Raw genomic sequence first — 24,188 nt, forward strand, 5'->3', positions numbered from 1 at the left:
CTAAAAGGTACAAAAGAGGAATATACAAAATGGGCACAGATAAGCTTCTAGATCTACTAAGCGAATAATTCTTAATGCATATACAAAAGTACTAGAGTATTTCTAGAGTCCAGTAACCAGAAAAGAAAACTAGGTGGTGAAGTAGTTAAGCACAGTATATATTCTTGCCTGTGTGTAGTTGCCTACTGATAGTAAGACTATTGCCATAAAGGTAATATAACATTGGAGTTACTAATCATCTAGACTAAAAGGCGCCACCTCGGCCGCAGATGGAACCTCCAGCCAGAAAGAGAATAAATTAGGGCATACGACCAACATACTGAAGGCACTGTCATGAAGATAAGGCTATCAAGAATAAGGGTGAATTAAACTAGGCAATAGAAACATATATGGAGAATTGTAATACTCTAGTGCTGTACTGTATTGTTCATTCAGGGCTACAGGGGTTTGCAACTAAATGGGGATAAACATTAACTAAACTATGACTATTGTGGGTTGAAAGTACAACATCTGCCTGTGAATGAACTAATTCACACAGAAGAGGTATTTCGGTTAGGGAATATAGTAAGCAGCCTGTGTTGCGATTATGGAAAACTGGAAAAATATACAGAGGGCGACTCCTAGTGCAAATCAGTTGATACAGTTGTAAGCCCCAAATGATCCCTTTAGAGAGATGATCTGTTACTTAGTTTTATAGGATGATCTGTTACATTGTACTAAGAATTTAACCAATGTTGAATAACATACGAAGTTATCTTTATCAGATCTCTGTAGTAAATATATAAAACATGTTGTATATGCCATTTAAGGAATGTTAGGTGGAGTCAGCAGAGTTGCTATGGGTAATAGTAAGCAAGAGCTAATTAAAAGGGGTGTGTATTGGGTGTAACCGACATCCCAATTAGTTTTTTTGGGTTTAAATAGGAGACTTCAGTCATATTTCAGTAGAACTTGCCTGAGGGAAACAGAGTGGTGAGCTCTGAGAAACGCGTAGCGTGTTGTACTGATTGTTTTTATGTTCATTTATTTATAGTTTATAAAACTCATTTTGATATACTTCTGGAGTCTCCTATCTTTTATTTGCTACATTGATCCACTGCTTGCCAGAGTCTATGTGCGCTGGGCCACCATAATATACCCAGCTTGCCTCATTAGCACTATAGTGTGCTCCATAATATGTGAGTATCTCTCTAAAGGGATCATTTGGGGCTTACAACTGTATCAACTGATTTGCACTAGGAGTCGCCCTCTGTATATTTTTCCAGTTTTCCAGATCTTTTCCATTCAAGAGGAGCAGCCCTTCTCATGGTGCACAGTCAACTGGGACACTGATAAGTTTCCAGACCATCTACCTAGGCATTATCGTTGCCTTCACTACATGTGAGTACAAAATCTGCGAATATATATTATCTACTTACAAAAATTGGCTACACTAGGAGGCGCCCTTTCTTTTTTTGTTTCAATCATTTAGTGTGTTGCGATTATAGTGTAGTCAATTTAATAACAAAACATATAGATATATAGTCTGAATTTTTCAAGCAGCCATTAAAATTACTGTAAACTTAGTAAAGAGGGTTGTAGTAGTGTAAGGTGTCTATCATCTATAACAAGTTTAACTTAGGCTAAATGTAGTTAAAGCGTTAACTAAACTATGACTATTATGTATACACAATATAAGCACCTGACTCTGTAAGAAGCTTAGCTCCAACAAAAGAGGCATTTCAATTAAGAGTGATGTTACTAAGTAGCTTGCAATGTGGACATAGGGTAACACATTAAACTTCTAACAATATAAACAGATTGTTATATAGGGCAGCCATTGAGTGCACTGTATACAAAATATACAGGGTGGAGTTATCATAGACATAAGAGATTCAACCTCCCCCATCCAGCGTAAATTAAATGAGGTCAAGGCATTAACTAAAAAACTGTGCCTATTGCGGATTATCAGTACTACCTCTGACTGTGTGCAAACTCTACTCCAACCAAAGAAGCATTTCAGCATTTAAACTGCTAGCAATATAATTCATATACTCTGAGTTTTCCAACCCGCCATTGAGGGGTCACTGTATAGTAAACATAACAAAGTGGGATAATTGTAGCATAAAATATAAAATATCTACTGCCCATTAACAAGTTTTAACTGAGATTGAACAGTGAACAGGGCTAGTCACATATAACTATCAACTGAATTAACATTAGGACCCTGCCCACCACTAGAACAACTGGTATAGAGAGTTGCCCAGGAACAAGACATAATGATCATGCAGGAAGGCAGTCAAAAGTGGTACAATAAGAAATAATAAGGTTTCAGACAAAAAGTCCCTCATGAATACCATAACTTTATATCTATTACAGTACTTATGTGACTGAAAAAAGTCACTGTGAAATGAAAGCAACTCACTATGCCATACAGCCCAGAGCTGGTCTAATAGTGGTGTCCTGCAATAGTGGTTAAAGGGACTCCTCAGTATACGTGCCCCTCAGCAGTCGCAAGAGTGAGTTTCATATGCAGGGCTTCAGAGCTTCAGACCCCCTTAGCCCACTCCATGCCGGGTGTCTTGTGAAGGGCTTAGTGTGTTGTAGAGTCCTGAGCACAAGGAGCACATGTTCAATGTACCCATCGCTTGTGAGCGTCCTGCTACAGTGTTGCCCAGGGTATCCTGGGTAGTTGAGGAGCTCTCTGCCTTTCCTCCCTCCAACTCCGGGTAACAATGATGGGTGGTCGGCTAGTGGATAACAGGCTGTGGTAGGGCGTACACTGTAGATTTAGATTTAAATTGGAGCCAGTTTCTGTTTCCTAATATCCTCTCCATGCCTCTGTCATCCCTGTGGGCTGATGGATAAAAAGCTAGCAGGCTGGGACTGTCAGTCGATGGTAAGTTTCAAGCGGGTCCCTCTCTGTTTCTCAGAATCCTGTGGAGGGTTCGCCATAATATAGAGCATTAGCACGGGGGGGCCGCACATCCCGTGTGTTTACCTGCTTGTGAGCATCTCGCTGCCGCATAGCCCCGTTTTCATCGGGCAGTCAGGGAGGTTTTCTGCATGTTCCACCTCCAGCTCTGGATCCCGGCTGTGGGGCGGACAGTTAGGAGGATAACAGGTTAAGTTTAGTTCCATCAATGTGGATTTAAAGCGGATCCGACTCTGGTTCTCAGCATCCTCCTCTTTTATCACTCGATCCGGATTTGGGGAAAATGTTCTCCTCTATAAGTGTAGATATTGCCCCCATCTGCATCTTGTATGCAGGTCTGATAAGCCGCCTACTGTAAGGTTGACCCTCCACAGTTGCTATGCCTTGCCGCTGGGCGACTTTATTTCTGCAGGAGCTGGTGATTTCCTCTTTCATCAACCAGGGAGGTGCAGTTCTCTCAGCACTCTCACTCTGGGGGACCCCTGCAAAATGCCGGTCTCAAGAAAGGTCTGCATAGTTTCAGCCTCCAAGCTCCGGTAATTTTCTCTTATGAGCTGCATCACATCCCTTTCCCATTTGTTTAGGGCCTCCATTTTTCTTTCCGTTTAGTGTACCCTTTGTTAACCAGTTCTTGTACAGCTCTGTTTCCCCGACAGACCTATATGTAGAAAGGGTATCCTGAGAGATGGTTCCCTTTTTAGGATAGTGAACAGTCGATTGCTGACTGCTATACCCCAGTTTACGGGGGGGGGGGGGGTCGAAGTCCTGCAGTAAGGCCGCCGCCTAGGAACTCAACAGGCCAGATCTGGGTCCTATAGATCATAAACTCTGCAAAGTTAGTGTAGGTCAACGCTGCTTTCCTCCATCTAGTCAAAGATGAGGGGAATGATAGTAGATTTTGCAGATTTACTGTGTTAATCGGCGGATTGAGCAGATCCCTTTAGGAGCAACAGATATTGTGACCTTTCATGGCCACTGCCTAGCCACGCCTCCACTCACCGGGTCTTCTTAAACGCCTGTATTTCGTTTTTGTGAACGTTTTCGGGGGTTTTACCCCCTTCCATAAAAAAGCAATAAAGGTGTTTAAGAGGTGTTTGATGTATATGTGTGTGTATATATATATATATATATATATATATATATATATATATATATATATATATATATTCAACTTGTATATGGCAGAATTTGAGCAATACTATACAAATCTCTTTAACCATCCAAATATAACATTTTTGTGTCGATATATAGGTTGATTTGTTTATGATATGGGATGGCCCATTAATAGATCTGCAGGTATGGTTCCAACAGCTCAATCAGTCCTTCCTAATCTTCAATTTTAAAAATCCAATATAGTGAAGAAATGGTAGACTTCTTGGATCTAAGAATTTACAAACAGGTGAATCAACTACTGACAACTCTATTTGGAAAAGACACAGATAGAAATTCCTTATTACAAGCCACCAGTTTGCCATCCTCCTGCTCTAAAGAAGGCTCTTCCTATATCACAATTTAAGCGGGGTAGTTTGCAACAAACAGTGACCAGATACAAGCAAAGCAACAACTCTTAGAGATGAAGAAGAGGGTTCTACAACAGGGCTATGACGAAAGTACATATTGACCACCTAAACTAAAAAGATTCTGGGATTTGCAACAAGAGGAGGCCTGTCAACAAAAATTTGGCAGGCCGCTTGATAGAGGTTGTCCTATCTTACAACTTACACCGGTGGACAAGAAGGACCTATCCAGCAGCTTTAAGGAAGAATTGGGACATTTGTCAGTACTGACATTACCCTATACCATTCACTAAGATGAGTGACCTCCAGGAGTGGGGGTTCAGAAGGTCCAAATCGATACGGGGACACTTTGGTTAAAGTGGATCCAGTGGAGAGCTACAAGGGGAGTACCACATGGCTAAATCCCCCCTAAATGGGGATGCTACAGGGTGTCTTGGATGCACATCATGTAGTGGTCTTAGCAACACCAAAACATTTGTGCATCCACATACCAACAAGAGATATACTATTAGGCACAGGGTTACATGCACCCACAGAATTCATTGTATACTTACTACACACTGTCCCTGTGGTCTGTTTTATGTAGGGAAAACGGTGACAATCTCCGCACCCGCATCAATGGCAACCATCGTGCAGCTATTAGACTGGCAATTCTATAAAAAAGGAATCTGACCAGCCCGCGTTGCTAGACACTTCGCGTTGACTGGCCATGTGGTTGCTGACCTTGAATATACTATCAATTGACCATGGTCCCAAGATTAAATAGGAGGGGGGAGACAAGGGCCAAGCTTCTTTTACAGAAGGAGTCCTTTAAATACCCTTGCTCCAAAGGCTTGAATGCTAATTGTAGATTGGCACTGTTTCCTCTAATATTACTCACATTTGGGTAATTATTATTACAACTAGCATTCTAGAATAGTTACCTAAGTCAGACAGTATACTAGTAAATAAAGTTTATTGTTCTATGTAGTGACTATTTTATTGGCAGGTAACTATTGTATTCATTGTATTTCTGCTCAGGAATATTTATTGGTACATTTGGAAATATTAGTGTGTTGTGAATATTTCCTTCTATTACCATGTCCTGTTCAGATTATTCCATGATAATCTTTGGCTAGCATTGTAACCTGCTTCATATGCGTGATACTCATAGACACAGGGTTTACATGCACCACAGAATTCATTGTATACTTACTACACTGTCCCTGGTGTCTGTTTTATGTAGGGGAAAACGGTTGACAATCCTCCGCACCCCGCATGGCCAACCATCGTGCAGCTATTAGACTGGCAATCTATATAAAGGAATCTGACCAGCCGGTTGCTAGACACTTTCGCGTTGACTGGCCATTGTGGTTGCTGACCTTAGGATATACTATCATTGACCATGTCCCAAGATTAAATAGGAGGGGGAGACAGGGCCAAGCTTCTTTTAAAAGAAGGAGTCCTTTAAATACCCTTGCTCCCAAAGGAATTGAATGCTAATTTAGATTGGCACTGTTTCCTCTAATATTACTCACATTTGGTAATATATTACAACTAGCATTCTAGAATAGTTACCTAAGGTCAGACAGTAGTACTAGTAAATAAAAGTTTATTGTTCTATGTGAGTGACTATTTTGATTGGCAGGTACTATTGTATTCATTGTATTTCTGCTCAGGAATATTTATTGGTACATTTGAAATAATGGTGTTGTGAATATTTCCTTCTATTACCATGTCCTGTTCAGTATATTCCATGATAATCTTTGCTAGCATTGTAACCTGCTTCATATGCTCTTACACGTAATCATACTGTGTGGCATGATCAGTTAATGTCTGTACATTTTTTGCATCTGTTTCTAATAGGATGTGACTTCCGGTTGCCATGGCAACCGTCGGACCTGCGCAGTGGTGTGAACAGGACACCATGGGCATTTCTGGTTGATCGTAGGTGTTGGTGGAGGGTAAGTAAGTTAGTATATTTATAGGAGCTTGTTTTATGGTTATGTAAGGGTCTGAGAACGGGGTTAGTCACCCCGACACATCACCTAATTCTGTATTATTAAAATACTTGTTGGTCAAGACCCAGAGAGTGTGTCCTTCATTTTTCTACACACACACACACACATATATATATATACATATATATACTGACATATATAAGTGAGTTTAAAATCCTCCACTAAATACAATGTATTCAGAGAGTTTCTGTGGGAAAAGCCTTCTGACTTGTCAAGATTTGTAAATGGGTTACACAATGAGTTATTTTCTCTACATTATATAACTTTAAATAAAATGCACTCACAGGAACATTTGGATCTCAAAAAGCCAAAAAGTATTTAACGTTTTGGGGGAGATTTATATCCCCCTTCATCAGGAATAACAAAACATGTGGAAAACACAGCCATATAAAGCATACACTTAAGGAAATACACACCACTCATGTTCTTGTGGCGCCAACAGTCGGTGTTTGGAACGCAATCCTGCGTTCCATCCTATCGTGAGACCAGAAGTGACAATCCGCAACTTACGGTCCGGAACTTATTAAATGAAAATAAACCAAAAATTCCAAAACATCTAACCTGATAGCGGTTATGTTATAAACAACTTAGCAAAGAGTGTGACATTATGTGATCTTAACACATGTATCTGTGAGTCTCAAGCTGTATAGCGATCCATACTTACATCGCTAATGCGGGGTTGTCATGGTTACCAGCCCAGAAGAAATTTACAAAATGGATGTCAACAATAATTATATGGTGCATGATTACAGGGTATGATTATATCCCACATCAGTAACGTTCCTCCTTAACTATGAACCTAGGTTGTGTTTGGGATAGAGATGATCATATTTAAACATATTTCCAACTTATGTGTACTGTTGCCGTGGCAACCAATCAAATTCAAACAAGGCCATATTCATTAGACAACCAATTTTTTACATACACCTTAAAGGGATCCTTACTTATTTATCTTACTCCTATCTCCCTGTGAGATTCTTAAATCAATCTGAGGTGTTATACTCACTCTCATCTCAGTAGTACAATTAACATTATTTACACATATACTCACTCTTAAAATAAAAAACACTTAAAATGTATCTCCTGCAGGCAACCTATAATATAAATGGCAAAGTGTGTTTGTCCGAAGCTGTCATGCACAGTAGAGACTGCACGAGGTCTAACACACCTGGCCTTCAACAAACCGACCTGGGCACCTAATCCGTGAAGGGGGCTGGCTGGAGCAGTCCGTGGCTGACATCTGCATTAGAGAGAGAGAGAGAGAGAGAGCACACAAGAGGGGGGAGAGAGAGAGAAAGCAAAAGAGAGGGGGAGAGAGCAAAAAGGAGGGGGAGAGAGAGAGAGAGAGAGAGCAAAAGAGGGGGGAGAGAGAGAGCAAAAACAGGGGGTGGGAGAGAGAGGGCAAAATAGAGTGGGAAACAGAGAGAGCAAAAGAGAGGGGGAGGAGAGAGCAAAAGAGGGGTGAGAGAGCAAAAGAGAGGGGAGAGAGAGAGAGCAAAAGAGAGGGGGTGAGAGAGAGCAAAAGAGAGGGGGGAGAAAGAGAGCAAAAGAGAGGGGAGAGGGGCGTGAAAGGACTGGGGGGAGAGAGAGCGCAAAAGAGAGGGGAGCAAAGAGCAAAAATAGAGGGGGGGAGAGAGAGCGTGCAAGGGGTGGGGATCCGCTGTACTCGCAAAAAAATGACCTGTGTACATAGGGCTTTAGGACTAGTACATTTATAATCTTACTAGCTCCATGTTATAACCCCTATGATTAGAGTATAAATTGGACTATGTTGTTTCTTCATAAGTCATCACCGGGACAAACTATAATGACTTCCCATACAAGTATATACAGACGATCTGTAATCACATAATACTGGCTTCCTACTGTCCTAGTCCTGTCATCTCAAAGTGCTGGTAATGTTGACGTTAGATGTTTGTTATACATCCTCTTCTGGCTCATCTATTTCTAGTGCACCATGTTGGTATACTCTCTTGTGTGTAGAATTGGGTGACCATGGGTACATGTACATTTGGCCGGTCTCATGTGTCATATAAATCCAAACACTACATAAAATGCATTGTCACTTTTCATTTAAATCATTTTTGTTCTGAGTAGGGCCCCATGCTATTATACTGCCTATGGCCCCATACTTGCTAGGGTCGACTCTGGGTCCTTCCACTCCAGTAAGTTAATTAGCAGGGAGAAGAAAGAGGGGATTGTTTGAAGTGAGTAGAGCACAGTCATAATTATTTTGATAAAGACATTGCTTATAATTTGATCCTGCAAAAAAAACATCTTGTTCCCTGAATTGCATTAGACATATTTCTTACCAGATGTAGGTACTGACCACTGTAGATCCACTTTTGCAAGGTCCTGGAGTTCAGTTTGAGATGCCTCAAGTGCTGCAGTGAATAGTCGAATATTTGGATAATTCACAGCTTCAGATAATTCCTTGCTAGCATTATAAATCTATATAATACAACATTATATAAAATTAGAGATTTTTGAAATGAAAACTTGTCAATAAGATATAATATGTAATAAGCCATAATTAGAAAACATTTATTGGCAAGTCAAATTCCTTAGCTTCTTTTATTTACAAGACAACCACAGATCACAAAATACTGAGCAGTGAATATGCTCTTATGTTTAATTATATCATAACAATAGAGAACATTTAAATAAAATGTGGGGAAACAAAAAGCTTAGTGAACCTGTTGCTGAAAAATATAACATACAAATCTTAGCATCACTTGTAAAGAAATTTGGTTTTAGACAGGTTGAATAAATGCTTTTAGCAGGAGAGGTTGGAAAACCCTATGCAAGAGCATGAGTGGTTCATGATGGAGAGACCTGTGTTAGGATTGGTTATATTTGTCCAGAAAATATTAGTTATATTTGTCCAGAAAATATTGGATTTTGAGGATTTGTTTAAGGGGTCCAAGTTATCAAGACTGATGCTCCGTAACCTGTCTGCCTGCTCTGAGGAGGCGGGACAGAAATCAACCCCGATCAAATACGATCGGGTTGATTGACAGCACCTACTAACGGCCGATTGGCCGTGAATCTGCAGGGGACGGCATTGCATCAGCAGTTCACAAGAACTGCTGGTGCAATGATACATTGTCTGCATTATCAATGTGCAGCGGACATGATACACTACATCGTATCATGTGCCGCTCGCACATTAATATATTCCCCCCCTAAGATTTGAGGCACGATTATCTAAATTGCTTGCTCTGGAGAGATTATCTAAGACGTCTTGTCAGTACAGTGATATCCCTCAAAGAATTTTTGAAAGACATGTTTTTTTAGTCTGAGAGCTGTTTATCTAGCTATGCAAGGTTTATTTCTATGATGGCACATTTTTAATTATCAAGCCTTGGTGAGAGTCTAAGGTGCCGATTCTATAAAGTTTGCAAGTCTAGATGTGGTTTTCCACGCCAACACTCGCAGGGGCAGCCTTCATGGAATTCTATTGAAAAGGGGCTGTTCCTGCAAGTGGCGAGATGCCCTCCCATACCAATAATGAAAGCTCCCTGCTAGGTAAAAGTTTTACAACGGAGGGCAAAGTACAGAGAGAGAAACCGATGTGTTTTAAAACTACCTTAAATTCTCTGTCATTTTCAGATGCATAGGGTTTCCTTTCAGAATATTTAGTGTTTTGAGTATTTTGGTGAACACTCGCCAGCTTTTAACTGGTGAGAAAAAATAGTGAGAACTATAGTGTGAAAATGTTCATAGAATTACATTGGAATTCGAGAGAAAAATTTCATATACGCCCATGTTCAGCCCATTTTACAACAATTACGCTTTGTATTTTTGAACTTTTAAGTACAAATTTCCTCCTTTTTTTTTTTTTTGCCACATCCAAAGTACTTAAATTACAAAATACTCTGTACATAGTTAATATGATTTTTTCCTGTGTAATTTCCTGCAAATGGTACTTTTTGATCAAAATACGATTTTTGGGTGAACAATTTTGTTACGTTTTTTTGATGTACCTTAACAATACAATTTTTCCCTGCATATTTTGTGTGAAAGGTTAAATTTGTTTTGTATGATTTATTAAATTGTGCCACTTTTGTAATGTTGCACTCTCTTTACTGTATGAAAATGCAGTATACGCCCCTTAGTGGCTTTATATAATTCCACCAGGGAAGTAAAAGAACTGGCGAGCATTCTTATAGAATCTCACCAGCCAGAGAACTTTTTAGAATCTTTATTTTTGTACAGTTAAAAAAGAAATACATCAGTAGAGGAATTGACAGGCCAGGTCAGTGTATATTTCTAATGAAGGGGATTAACGTAGGATAGGTAGCATTATTATAAGTGCCTTAACAATGCGATAAGTAGCTTAAAAAGACCTCTAGAAGGAAGCGAGAGCAAGAGTTAGAGGATTAGATACATTTTTAAACAACTTTCCTATTAAAGGGACACTCAAGTCAAAATAAAACATTCATGATTCAGATAGAGCATGCAGTTTTTTTTTTTTTTTTTTTTTATATTTATTTTTATTGGTAATCCATTCCAGGGTACAGAGAACAAAACATGGTATTAGTACAATGTTTACGTAGTTGGGGGTAAGATACAAATCAGGCTTGTATAGAGGAAAAGGAAAAAAAAAAAACCCACAAGGTTCATAATGTTATATGTTAGTATTCAGCATAACATCTTAATTAACCCTCAATGGATACCATTTTCTAGTGAAGAAAACCAAGGGAAGGGGAAAAAAGAAGAAAGAAAAAAAAAAAAAAAGGGAAAAAGGAAAAAAAATACCATCCCTTCCTCTCATCCCAACATCCCCCCCATCCCCCTCCTACCAAATACCTAGTAGGACCAATTCTGAATTCCTGAAGAGAAATATCAGATATTCGATTTCTGTCTCCGAGTGGCTTTTAATAAAATTTGACCAATTCTTAAAGAAGATTTTTATATCCCTCTTCATTGTTTATATCCGTGTCTCTTTGCTCAAACATACACTGTTTTTCGAGACAATTTTTGATTTCTAGGATCGTGGGAGCTTTATATCTTTTCCATCCTTTGAAGATAAGATATCTGGCTGCCTAGAATTGATAAAATTATTAGTTTCTCCTGAGGAAATTGTTCTTTACTTTGTTTTATACAGAATACTATTTGTGTTAATGTGAATACCATGGGAGAGATTCCTATTGAATTATTAAGCCAATATTCTACCTTATGCCAAAATTGCCTGATTTTAGGGCAATCCCATATCATGTGTTTTAAGTCTGCTGCAGGAAAAGAACATTTTGGACATTTATTGAAGTTTGAGTTATATATTTTATGTCCCTTTTCCGGGGTAAAGTATGCTCTGTGCAATAACTTAACGTGTGCCTCTCTCCAGGTAGCGGAGAGCGTAGCACACGCCACTTTGTTAATTGATTTTTGGATAAATTTTTGAGTCTATGCTGTTAGTAGCTATTACCTTGTTCCAGTCAGACGCTAGTTGTCCTAAGATAATACTTCCCTTGCTGTTGTTTAATAAAATACCGACAGGGAGTTATAGACATAAACCCATTTTTGATTAGTGTGAGCCAACTTTCCATTTTTCCCAGTGTCCAGCACCATCCTGTTTCTCTGACCAGTTCTGAAATATAGTGTCTTATTTGCAGATACGCAAAGAAGTCCTTATTGATAGCTTATATTCGCTCCTAAGTTCTTCAAATGTTTTTACACAGTTTAATTATTTTTAATACATTGATGAAGTTTGTCCATTCCTAACATAGACCATTTGTTGAAAATCACTGAGTTCAGGCCGGGCTGAAAAAAAGGATTCCCTGTTATTGGTATAAAATTGTGAAGCCTTGCAATTAATTTTTAACAGGCTTCCTATTTTCCACCATGCCTTTACCGGGTTTAAATTGATTTAAACTTCTTAATAACAAAGGGTAGAGCTTTTGGAGCACAGTGTACCAGACCTACTGGGAGAAATGGATGGCATATGTTTTCATCTAACACTATGTTGGTCACATAGTTTTTCGAAAGAAGCCAATCCGCCGCTGTTCTTGCTAGGAAGACTAAATTGTATATTCTAATATCGGGGTAGCGCTAAACCTCCGAACTCTTTCCCTGCCAATAGTTTAGATAGAGATATCTTAGGTCTATTCCCTTGCCAGATAAAGTTTCTAACTGCCGTATTGTGAAAACGAATATCTTTCTCAAAAATAAAAATTGGGATATTTTGTAATATGTATAATAGGCTTTGGGAGAAGAACCATTTTGTATAGTGCTATTCTGCCGGATAGTGAAATTGGTAGGTTTTGCCAATTTCTAATTTTTTCCCGAATATTTACCAAGATTGGTGTAATGTTAAGTTTATATAGATCTGACTGCTCAACTGGAACAGAGATTCCTAAATATGTGAATGAGTCAGTGACTTCTTTAAAGACACAGTTCTTAATTGATTCTGAATTCTTTCTGAGCCAATAAATCTCAGATTGGATATGTTTATTCTGTAACCAGAGAAAGAGCCAAATTGTTCTATTATACAGATGAGTTTAGGTATGTTTCTTTGGTATTTGCAATATAGAGGAGTATATCTTCCACATATAGTGCAATTTTCATTTCATGATTATTTATCTGACTCCCTCGAGATCTTTTCTTATCCCTAAGTGCCAAAGATTCAATCGCTATATTGAAGAGAAGGGGGGACAAGGGGACAACCCCTGATATGTGTGCCCCTCTGGATTTCAATTTCTGAAGATAGGGAGTTATTAATTATCAGTTTCGTAGATGGTTGCTTATACAATTTTTTTATAAAATTAGGAAATTTATCTTTAAAACCCGAACTTATCTAAGGAAGTAAATATATGACTGGAAAAGACTGAATCAAAGGCCTTTTCAGCATCAATTGTTACGATTGCGAGGTCAGGGTTATCCCCTGCCCCCCCTCCACTCCTAGAAAAATACTCTGTTATCGTCAAAACTTCCCTTATCTTGGATGCAGAGTTTTTGAAATTTAAGAAAACCTGCCTGGTCCTTATGAATAATCTTATTAAGGGCTCCCTGGAGTCTGTGAGCTAAAATGGAGGTCATAATCTTGTACTCTGAATTTAAGAGGGCTATAGGCCGATAGGACTCCCTAAGGGAGGGATCTTTCCCTCCCTTAAGAAGTAATGTTGTGTGAGACGCAGAAAAGCTAGATGGTACAGTTTTGCCATTTATATAAAACTCATTATAGAGGTTACATAGCAATGGGGTTATATCTGAAGTTAAAATCTTGAAAACCTCATTGGGGATCCCATCTGGGCCAGCTGCTTTATATAGTGACATTTCAGAGATCGTCTTGCTGACTTCTTTTTCGGAAATTGGGTTATTCAGATTTTTTAGTAAGTCTTCTGGGAACTGTGGGACAGTGTATTTTGCCCCAGAATTCCTTAGCCTGATCTTCGTCTGTAATTTTTATTGAATAAAAAATCTTTATAGTATTTTAGAAAAGCCTCTAAAATATCTTCCGATTTTCTTATAGTCTTCCCTTCTGCTGAATTTTATCAATCAAGATTGGATTTTTTTTCTCCCTTGGCTAATCTAGCTAATAACCTACCCGATTTGTTGCCAAATCGGTACATTTTGGCCTGGAATCTGAGGTCCTTTTGAGTTTCCAGAAGCAATGCTAGCACATCTCTTTTGTTTTTAGCTTTAATGTATCTGGCCCAGTTAAAACATGATTTTTGCAGGATATAGCGATTGTACGAATTTACAACACACCTGGTAGCTTCTATCTCTCTTTTCTTTTTTTTTTTTGAGATCATAGCAGCATATGCTGTTATTTCACCTCTAATAACCGCTTTTGCGGCTCCCAAAAAAATTTCCGGCCTATTAATATATTCAGAGTTAAGCTCGATGTATTCTTTAAATTTGTCTTTCAGATGATTCTTAAATTTTGAGTCATTTGCCAAATAATAGGGGAAAGTGAATCTTATCGGTGCATTCCTTATGTGATATAACTGTATCTCTAAAAAAAATGGGGGAGTGATAGGACAAAGTTATTTGTGTGATCCCTGAACTGATGGTTTTGTGCGTAATCGTTCATCTATTAAAAATAGATCTATTCTCGATAGCGTCTTATGCGCTTTGGATAGGCATGTGTAATCCCGCACGTCGGGATTCTGCATCCGCCAGATATCTTTTACTGCTAAATTTTGGGTGATTTTCTTAAATATATTTGTTTCTAAGTTATCTCTTTTATGTTTTGTCTGTCTACTATCATACCTCAATCTGTCCAACGGGGAGCGAGGGGCCATATTGAAATCACCTCCTATAATCAGGAAACCCTGTGAATATGCTAGTAGTTTAGATTGTATTGAGTTCCAAAAATCATAGTCTAGTTCATTTGGTGCATAAATATTACATAGTGTGTATGTTTGTTTGGCAATTTTAAGCTTCAACATTAGGAATCTCCCCTCTGGGTCACTCTTAGAGTGTAATAACTCAAGTTCTACTCTTTTTCCTATCAAAATGGCCACTCCTCTCTTCCTCTTAATACTAGGTGAGGCGAATACTTGTTTAATCCAGGAGCCCCTCAGTTTCATCATCTCCTCCATATTAAATGTGTTTCTTGCAGAAACATTATATCTGCATGCATTTTTCGCATATGAGAGATGATGGCTTTCCTCTTTATGGGAGTTGAGATACCCCCCACATTCCAAGAAATAACCTTGAATTTATCAATAGGCTTTGTCATCTTATCTTAAAAATAAGGGGATAAAGGGAGCGAGAGGGGCGCAGGAGGAGAGAAAGAACGGGAGGAAAAAAAAAAGGGGGGGGGGGGGAGGGAATTGAATCATAACACTCAATCTAGTGAAAAGAGGAGAAGAATATCCCCTCTTTTTTTCCCAGCTCTGGAATATTCATTTTCCAGGGTTTGCATAACATTCTTGCAATTCATAATAAACTCTTACAGGATTTGCCAAATAATTAACCTACTTTTCATAATTTCCCTTATCTTGTTTTGGCCTCGCACAGGGAGATTATCCTATAGAGTCTAACTCAGACATAAATCTTTCGGCCTCACGTATGTTTTCAAAAAAATGCGTTTCATTTTTAATAACTATTTTAAGTTTAGCTGGATAGATTATAGTTGCTCGAATCCCTTTCTGTATTAATTTTGTACAAAGTGGTGCAAGTTCTCGCCTTTTTAAGGAGGTTTCGACTGAAAAATCCTGAAATAAAAGGATATTAGCTCCATCTATGCTAATGGGTTGTTTCTTCCTGTATTGTTGAAGAATACTGACTTTGTCTAGGCAATTCAGGAAGCGCGTTATTACTGGTCTGGGTTTATTTTTAAGTTTGTTGTCAGGTGGGGGTGGACCTATCCTGTGTGCTCTTTCCACTATTAACTGCGTGATAGGTAGTTCAAGTAGTTGAGCTAAATTTTCTGTTATAAAAAGTGTCAAATTTTCATATTTCTTCCCCTCAGGTATGCCAATAATCCTAATATTATTCCTACGGGATCGATTCTCTACATCTTCCAGTCTTAATTGCAACGTTTGAATCTTTGTTCCTGTATCTTCTAAATTAGAGGTCTGTGTACTAGTGAGGTCTTCAAGGTCTGAGACCCTTTGTTCCACCTCCTGCAGTCTATTTGAAAATTGTCTAACTTCTAAAGTTAACAAGGTAATTTCCTGTTTTATTTCAGTTTTCAGGGAGTCAAATTTTGGGGTCAGAGCTTCTGAGATATTTGCAGCCAAATTTTCCATATTAATTGCCTCATTTACTGAGGTTACCTTAGGGGTTGAGGGGTGCATATCTGCAGTTATGTCTAGAGTTCCTTTAGATTTCTTATCCTTATGTCTACTCGCCATGTTTGAAGGAGGAGTCTTGTTAAGAAATGTATCCATATACCGGATACGTGAGTAAGGGGGTCTTCACCCAAGATAAGGGTGATCCCAAAATAAATAGTGGTTGTGAATAATAATTAGAGTAAGTTTGTGCGTTAAAACTAAGATAGTTGTGAAAATTTAAAGTGATTTAAGGGGCGAACCCAAAAATTAGGGGGGAAAAAGGAGAAAAAAAAAAAAGGGGGAGTTGTGCTTTGTGCGTATCTTGTGAAGGGAGAAAAAAAAGAAAAAAGGTGAGTAGAGTTTATTAAAAGTTGTTAATCAAACAATGGCGGTAATTGGCCCTATTCCCTAGCTATTGTCAGAAAAAGAAGCTCTGATCTATTGGTTTATACCTAATCCCTTCACACTCCCTGTATCACAGGTCAGATGAAAAAAAAGAGGGTAGAAAAAAAAGGAAAAAACAAAAAAAATTATTAGTTAGGGTTTTATTCCTAGATTCTCTAAATCCCCTATTAAGAATTCATTCAACTTATGTCAGTTATTCTGTGCTATGTATTATTTGGTGACTTAGGACTGTTTTTCAGCAAGTTAAATGCTAGCTTATGTGTATATAAAAATATGCAAAAAATAGGAGGGGGCGCCCTATCAGGGGATAAATTAGATATCCTGTGGAGGAAATGCTAAGTAACCAATTGCTGTAAATATACAAGCCTCAAAAGAGAAAGATAGTATAACTATACTAGTCTAAGACGATATAGTCTATATAGTAGCAACAGAATGTACACCTCCTAAGAGAAAGACAAAATGTGATAATATATAACACAATGATGATAGGTAGCACAATGCCTGTCTACCTCCTGAGAGAAAGAGAAATAAATAGTTGATAGCAAACAAACAAAATACAATAGTGAACAGGTAGTTCAGTCTCTGAAAAACTAGATTCACAATGGTGTGTTAATTATTGAGTCCAGTGCCCTGTGTAGCAAGCTTGTGGAGGAAAGCAAGTGTATAGCCTGCTTCTGGTAGTATTGAAGTCAGAAAGCAAATTATAGACACAGTTCTATAGACAAGTAAGAAATCAATCCAATACTTTATGGCAAAAGAAGTCCTGCTGTTTATTGTGAGAAGGCAAGGAAGTAAAGTGTATTCCCTTTAGGAACTTCCCCAAATTTATTTTCTTCTGTTATGTGCGATCAGTCCACGGGTCATCATTACTTCTGGGATATAACTCCTCCCCAACAGGAAATGCAAGAGGATTCACCCAGCAGAGCTGATATAGCTCCTCCCCTCTACGTCAGTCCCAGTCATTCTCTTGCACCCAACGACTAGATAGGATGTGTGAGAGGACTATGGTGATTATACTTAGTTTTTATGACTTCAATCAAAAGTTTGTTATTTTACAATAGCACCGGAGCGTGTTATTACTTCTCTGGCAGAGTTTGAAGAAGAATCTACCAGAGTTTTTTACTATGATTTTAACCGGAGTAGTTAAGATCATATTGCTGTTCTCGGCCATCTGAGGGAGGTAAAGGCTTCAGATCAGGGGACAGCGGGCAGATGAATCTGCATTGAGGTATGTAGCAGTTTTTATTTTCTGAATGGAATTGATGAAAAAATCCTGCTATACCGTTATAATGACATGTATGTATACACTTCAGTATTCTGGGAATGGTTTTTCACCGGAACTACTCTGTTAAAGGTCACTAATCCTTTTAATAAATATTGTCATGTTAAACGTTTTTGCTGGAATGTAGAATCGTTTACATTACTGAGGTACTGAGTAAATAAATGTTTGGGCATTATTTTCCACTTGGCAGTTGTCTGCTTTAAATTGTGACAGTTTCGTTTCTCCTCACTGCTGTGTGTGAGGGGAGGGGCCGTTTTTGGCGCTCTTTTGCTACGCATCAAAAAATTCCAGTCAGCTACTATTATATTTCCTGCATGATCCGGTTCACTGACAGATCTCAGGGGTCTTCAAACTTCTTTGAAGGGAGGTACATTCTCTCAGCAGAGCTGTGAGAATTTTTATTGACTGTGAATAAAAACGTTACTCTATAATTTTTTATGTCAAATTTAGTTATTTACTAATGGGAACAAACCTTGCTAAAAGTTGTGTTATTTAAACTTGATGCTATAACTGTTTTCAGTTCATTATCTCAACTGTCATTTAATCGTTTAAGTTACCTCTTTGAGGCACAGTACGTTTTTGTTAAAAAAGATTATAACCAGGTTGCAAGTTATTGCTAGTGTGTTAAACATGTCTGACTCAGAGAATGATATCTGTGTCATTTGTTCCAATGCCAAGGTGGAGCCCAATAGAAATTTATGTACTAACTGTATTGATGCTACTTTAAATAAAAGTCAATCTGTACAATGTGAACAAATTTCACCAAACTGCGAGGGGGAGAGTTATGCCGACTAACTCGCCTCACGCGGCAGTACCTGCATCTCCCGCCCGGGAGGTGCGTGATATTATGGCGCCTAATACATCTGGGCGGCCATTACAGATAACATTACATGATATGGCTACTGTTCTGACTGAAGTTTTGTCTAAATTACCAGAACTAAGAGGCAAGCGTGATCACTCTGGGTGAGAACAGAGTGCGCTGACAATACTAGGGGCCATGTCTGATACTGCGTCACAACTTGCAGAGCATGAGGACGGAGAGCTTCATTCTGTGGGTGACGGTTCTGATCCAAACAGATTGGATTCAGATATTTCAATTTTAAATTTAAATTGGAGAACCTCCGTGCATTACTAGGGGAGGTCTTAGCAGCTCTCAATGATTGTAACACCATTGCAATACCAGAGAAAATGTGTAGGTTGGATAAATACTTTGCGGTACCGGCGAGTACTGACGTTTTTCCTATACCTAAGAGATTAACTGAAATTGTTACTAAGGAGTGGGATAGACCCGGTGTGCCGTTCTCACCCCCTCCAATATTTAGAAAGATGTTTCCAATAGACGCCACTACTCGGGACTTATGGCAAACGGTCCCTAAGGTGGAGGGAGCAGTTTCTACTTTAGCTAAGCGTACCACTATCCCGGTGGAGGATAGCTGTGCTTTTTCAGATCCAATGGATAAAAAAATTAGAGGGTTACCTTAAGAAAATGTTTGTTCAACAAGGTTTTATATTGCAACCCCTTGCATGTATCGCGCCGATTACGGCTGCGGCAGCATTTTGGATTGAGTCTCTGGAAGAGAACCTTAGTTCATCTACGCTAGACGACATTATGGACAGGCTTAGAGTCCTTAAACTAGCCAATTCATTCATTTCGGAGGCCGTAGTACATTTAACCAAACTTACGGCTAAGAACTCTGGATTCGCCATACAGGCACGTAGAGCACTGTGGCTAAAATCCTGGTCAGCTGATGTTACTTCTAAGTCTAAATTACTTAATATACCTTTCAAGGGGCAGTCTTTATTTGGGCCCGGGTTGAAAGAAATTATCGCTGACATTACAGGAGGTAAGGGCCACGCCCTACCTCAAGACAAAGCCAAAACTAAGGCTAGACAGTCTAATTTTCGTCCCTTTCGGAATTTCAAACCTGGAGCAGCGTCAACCTCCACTGCACCAAAACAGGAAGGAGCTGTTGCTCGTTACAGGCAAGGCTGGAAACCTAACCAGTCCTGGAATAAGGGCAAACAGGCCAGGAAACCTGCTGCTGCCCCAAAGACAGCATGAACCGAGAGCCCCCGATCCGGGACCGGATCTAGTGGGGGGCAGACTTTCTCTCTTCGCTCAGGCCTGGGCAAGAGATGTTCAGGATCCCTGGGCGCTGGAGATCATATCTCAGGGATACCTTCTAGACTTCAAATTATCTCCCCCAAAAGGGAGATTTCATCTGTCAAGGTTGTCAACAAACCAGATAAAGAAAGAAGCGTTTCTACGCTGTGTACAAGATCTGTTATTAATGGGAGTGATCCATCCAGTTCCGTGGTCGGAACAAGGACAAGGGTTCTACTCAAACCTGTTTGTGGTTCCCAAAAAAGAGGGGACTTTCAGGCCAATCTTAGATTTAAAGATTCTAAACAAATTCCTAAGAGTTCCATCGTTCAAAATGGAAACTATTCGGACAATCTTACCTATGATCCAAAAGGGTCAGTACATGACCACAGTGGATTTAAAAGATGCTTACCTTCACATACCGATTCACAAAGATCATCAACGGTATCTACGGTTTGCCTTCCTAGACAGGCACTACCAGTTTGTAGCTCTTCCATTCGGATTGGCTACGGCCCCAAGAATCTTCACAAAGGTTCTGGGTGCCCTTCTGGCGGTACTAAGACCGCGAGGGATTTCGGTAGCTCCGTACCTAGACGACATTCTAATACAAGCTTCAAGCTTTCAAACTGCCAAGTCTCATACAGAGTTAGTTCTGGCATTTCTAAGGTCGCATGGATGGAAAGTGAACGAAAAGAAAAGTTCTCTTTTTCCTCTCACAAGAGTTCCATTCTTGGGGACTCTTATAGATTCTGTAGAAATGAAGATTTACCTGACAGAAGACAGGTTAACAAGGCTTCAGGATGCATGCCGTGTCCTTCATTCCATTCAACACCCGTCAGTAGCTCAATGCATGGAGGTGATCGGCTTAATGGTAGCGGCAATGGACATAGTACCTTTTGCACGCCTACACCTCAGACCGCTGCAATTGTGCATGCTAAGTCAGTGGAATGGGGATTACTCAGATTTGTCCCCTACCCTGAATCTGAATCAAGAGACCAGAAATTCTCTTCTATGGTGGCTTTATCGGCCACACCTGTCCAGGGGGATGCCATTCAGCAGGCCAGACTGGACAATAGTAACAACAGACGCCAGCCTGCTAGGTTGGGGCGCTGTCTGGAATTCTCTGAAGACTCAGGGATTATGGAATCAGGAGGAGTGTCTCCTTCCAATAAACATTCTGGAATTGAGGGCAGTTCTCAATGCCCTTCTAGCTTGGCCCCAATTAACAACTCAGGGGTTCATCAGGTTTCAGTCGGACAATATCACGACTGTAGCTTACATCAACCATCAGGGAGGGACAAGAAGCTCCCTAGCAATGATGGAAGTATCAAAGATAATTCGCTGGGCAGAGTCTCACTCTTGCCACCTGTCAGCAATCCACATCCCGGGAGTGGAGAACTGGGAGGCGGATTTCTTGAGTCGCCAGACTTTTCATCCGGGAGAGTGGGAACTTCATCCGGAGATTTTTGCCCAAATACTTCGACGTTGGGGCAAACCAGAGATAGATCTCATGGCGTCTCGCCAGAACGCCAAACTTCCTCACTACGGGTCCAGATCCAGGGATCCGGGAGCGGTTCTGATAGATGCTTTGACAGCACCTTGGAACTTCGGGATGGCTTATGTGTTTCCACCCTTCCCGCTGCTTCCTCGATTGATTGCGAAAATCAAACAAGAGAGAGCATCTGTGATTCTAATAGCGCCTGCATGGCCACGCAGGACTTGGTATGCAGATCTAGTGGACATGTCATCCTGTCCACCTTGGTCTCTACCTCTGAGACAGGACCTTCTGATACAGGGTCCATTCAAACATCAAAATCTAACTTCTCTGAAACTGACTGCTTGGAAATTGAACGCTTGATTTTATCAAAGCGTGGTTTTTCTGAGTCGGTTATTGATACCCTGATCCAGGCTAGGAAGCCTGTTACCAGAAAGATTTACCATAAAATATGGCGCAAATACCTATACTGGTGCGAATCCAAACGTTACTCCTGGAGTAAGGTTAGGATCCCTAGGATATTGTCTTTTCTACAAGAAGGTTTAGAAAAGGGTTTATCGGCTAGTTCATTAAAGGGACAGATTTCAGCTCTGTCCATCTTGTTACACAGGCGTCTGTCAGAAAATCCAGACGTCCAGGCTTTTTGTCAAGCTTTAGCTAGGATCAAGCCTGTGTTTAAAGCCGTTGCTCCGCCATGGAGTTTAAACTTAGTTCTTAACGTTTTACAAGGTGTTCCATTTGAACCCCTTCATTCCATTGATATAAAATTGTTATCTTGGAAAGTTCTGTTTTTAATGGCTATTTCCTCGGCTCGAAGAGTCTCTGAGTTATCAGCATTACATTGTGATTCTCCTTATCTGATTTTTCATTCAGATAAGGTAGTTCTGCGTACTAAACCTGGGTTCTTACCTAAGGTAGTTACTAACAGGAATATCAATCAAGAGATTGTTGTTCCATCCTTGTGTCCAAATCCTTCTTCAAAGAAGGAACGTCTTCTACACAATCTGGATGTAGTTCGTGCCCTCAAGTTCTACTTGCAGGCAACTAAAAATTTTCGCCAAACTTCTTCCCTGTTTGTCGTTTATTCTGGACAGAGGAGAGGTCAAAAAGCTTCTGCTACCTCTCTCTCTTTTTGGCTTCGTAGCATAATACGTTTAGCCTATGAGACTGCTGGACAGCAGCCTCCTGAAAGAATTACAGCTCACTCCACTAGAGCTGTGGCTTCCACTTGGGCCTTTAAGAATGAGGCCTCTGTTGAACAGATTTGCAAGGCTGCAACTTGGTCTTCGCTTCATACTTTTTCCAAATTTTACAAATTTGACACTTTTGCTTCTTCGGAGGCTATTTTTGGGAGAAAGGTTCTTCAGGCAGTGGTTCCTTCTGTATAATGAGCCTGCCTTTCCCTCCCGTCATCCGTGTACTTTTGCTTTGGTATTGGTATCCCAGAAGTAATGATGACCCGTGGACTGATCGCACATAACAGAAGAAAACATAATTTATGCTTACCTGATAAATTCCTTTCTTCTGTTGTGCGATCAGTCCACGGCCCGCCCTGTTTTTTAAGGCAGGTAAATATCTTTTAAATTATACTCCAGTCACCACTTCACCCTTGGTTACTCCTTTCTCGTTGATTCTTGGTCGAATGACTGGGACTGACGTAGAGGGGAGGAGCTATATCAGCTCTGCTGGGTGAATCCTCTTGCATTTCCTGTTGGGGAGGAGTTATATCCCAGAAGTAATGATGACCCGTGGACTGATCGCACAACAGAAGAAAGGAATTTATCAGGTAAGCATAAATTATGTTTTTTAATACAGTTCTTTTTAATCTGGCTCGCAACGAATTATAAATTCATAATCTGTATGCAGATTTGTTCCAGAATTGTAACCAAGTAGCAACTCCGTTTATTTAACTTTGTGATCTCGTTTTTTTACTGTTCAGTTCACTCTTCCACTAAAATGTATCAAGGCGGGTAACTTTGTGTTTCCTTTATAAGATATGTTGTTTATTATATAAGCTATGCCTCTTGTTGTATCTGTTTTATTGTCTTTACAGGAGAGCTAGATGAATAGTTGAGCATGTTATATATGTAAACAGAAAGACTGTAAATTCAAGTAGTTTGGTTTATACTCACCTGCCTCACCCGTGGTGCCTTTGAAGTGATCCAGCCTCACAGGTTGTTTTTAGTCTATGATCATCCCTTCTAACAGGAGAACAGGGGAGAAGGAGATAGAAGTGCTTAGCCTTTCAAGCCTTTTTCCTCTTTTCTCCCTTCTCCCTTTCTCTCCTTAATGGCCCAACCTAATGCAAAGCCCTTTGAGTACAATGAGATTGGTTTTTCCTACTTTACCTCCTCCCGCACAACTCCAGTGGGGAAGGAGGGAGTCAGACAACCGGTTCTATGTTAATCTCTCTGCCGAGCTTAGTGATATACAGGGAGTGCAGAATTATTAGGCAAGTTGTATTTTTGAGGATTCATTTTATTATTGAACAACAACCATGTTCTCAATGAACCCAAAAAACTCATTAATATCAAAGCTGAATAGCTTTGGAAGTAGTTTTTAGTTTGTTTTTAGTTATAGCTATTTTAGGGGGATATCTGTGTGTGCAGGTGACTATTACTGTGCATAATTATTAGGCAACTTAACAAAAAACAAATATATACCCATTTAAATTATTTATTTTTACCAGTGAAACCAATATAACATCTCAACATTCACAAATATACATTTCTGACATTCAAAAACA

At 39.6% G+C, this 24,188-nt stretch overlaps 2 protein-coding genes across 2 annotated transcripts in view; one reads left to right on the top strand and one right to left on the bottom strand.

Annotated features, from left to right (window-relative positions):
- SIAE (sialic acid acetylesterase) overlaps positions 1 to 24,188 on the bottom strand; it is a 138,337-nt gene that overhangs the window by 43,584 nt on the left and 70,565 nt on the right. The window contains exon 4 of the mRNA XM_053690480.1: positions 8,744 to 8,882. Within this exon, the coding sequence (XP_053546455.1) occupies positions 8,744 to 8,882 (139 nt within the window). The remainder of the gene's footprint in view (positions 1 to 8,743; positions 8,883 to 24,188) is intronic.
- The window catches only part of SPA17 (sperm autoantigenic protein 17), a 224,561-nt gene continuing 206,649 nt past the window's right edge, over positions 6,277 to 24,188 (top strand). Inside the window, exon 1 of the mRNA XM_053690479.1 lies at positions 6,277 to 6,374. The gene's annotated coding sequence lies outside the window, so the exon portion shown is untranslated. The remainder of the gene's footprint in view (positions 6,375 to 24,188) is intronic.

The sequence above is a fragment of the Bombina bombina genome, chromosome 8 (genome assembly GCF_027579735.1).
Source record: "Bombina bombina isolate aBomBom1 chromosome 8, aBomBom1.pri, whole genome shotgun sequence".
Taxonomy (NCBI): Eukaryota; Metazoa; Chordata; class Amphibia; order Anura; family Bombinatoridae; genus Bombina; species Bombina bombina.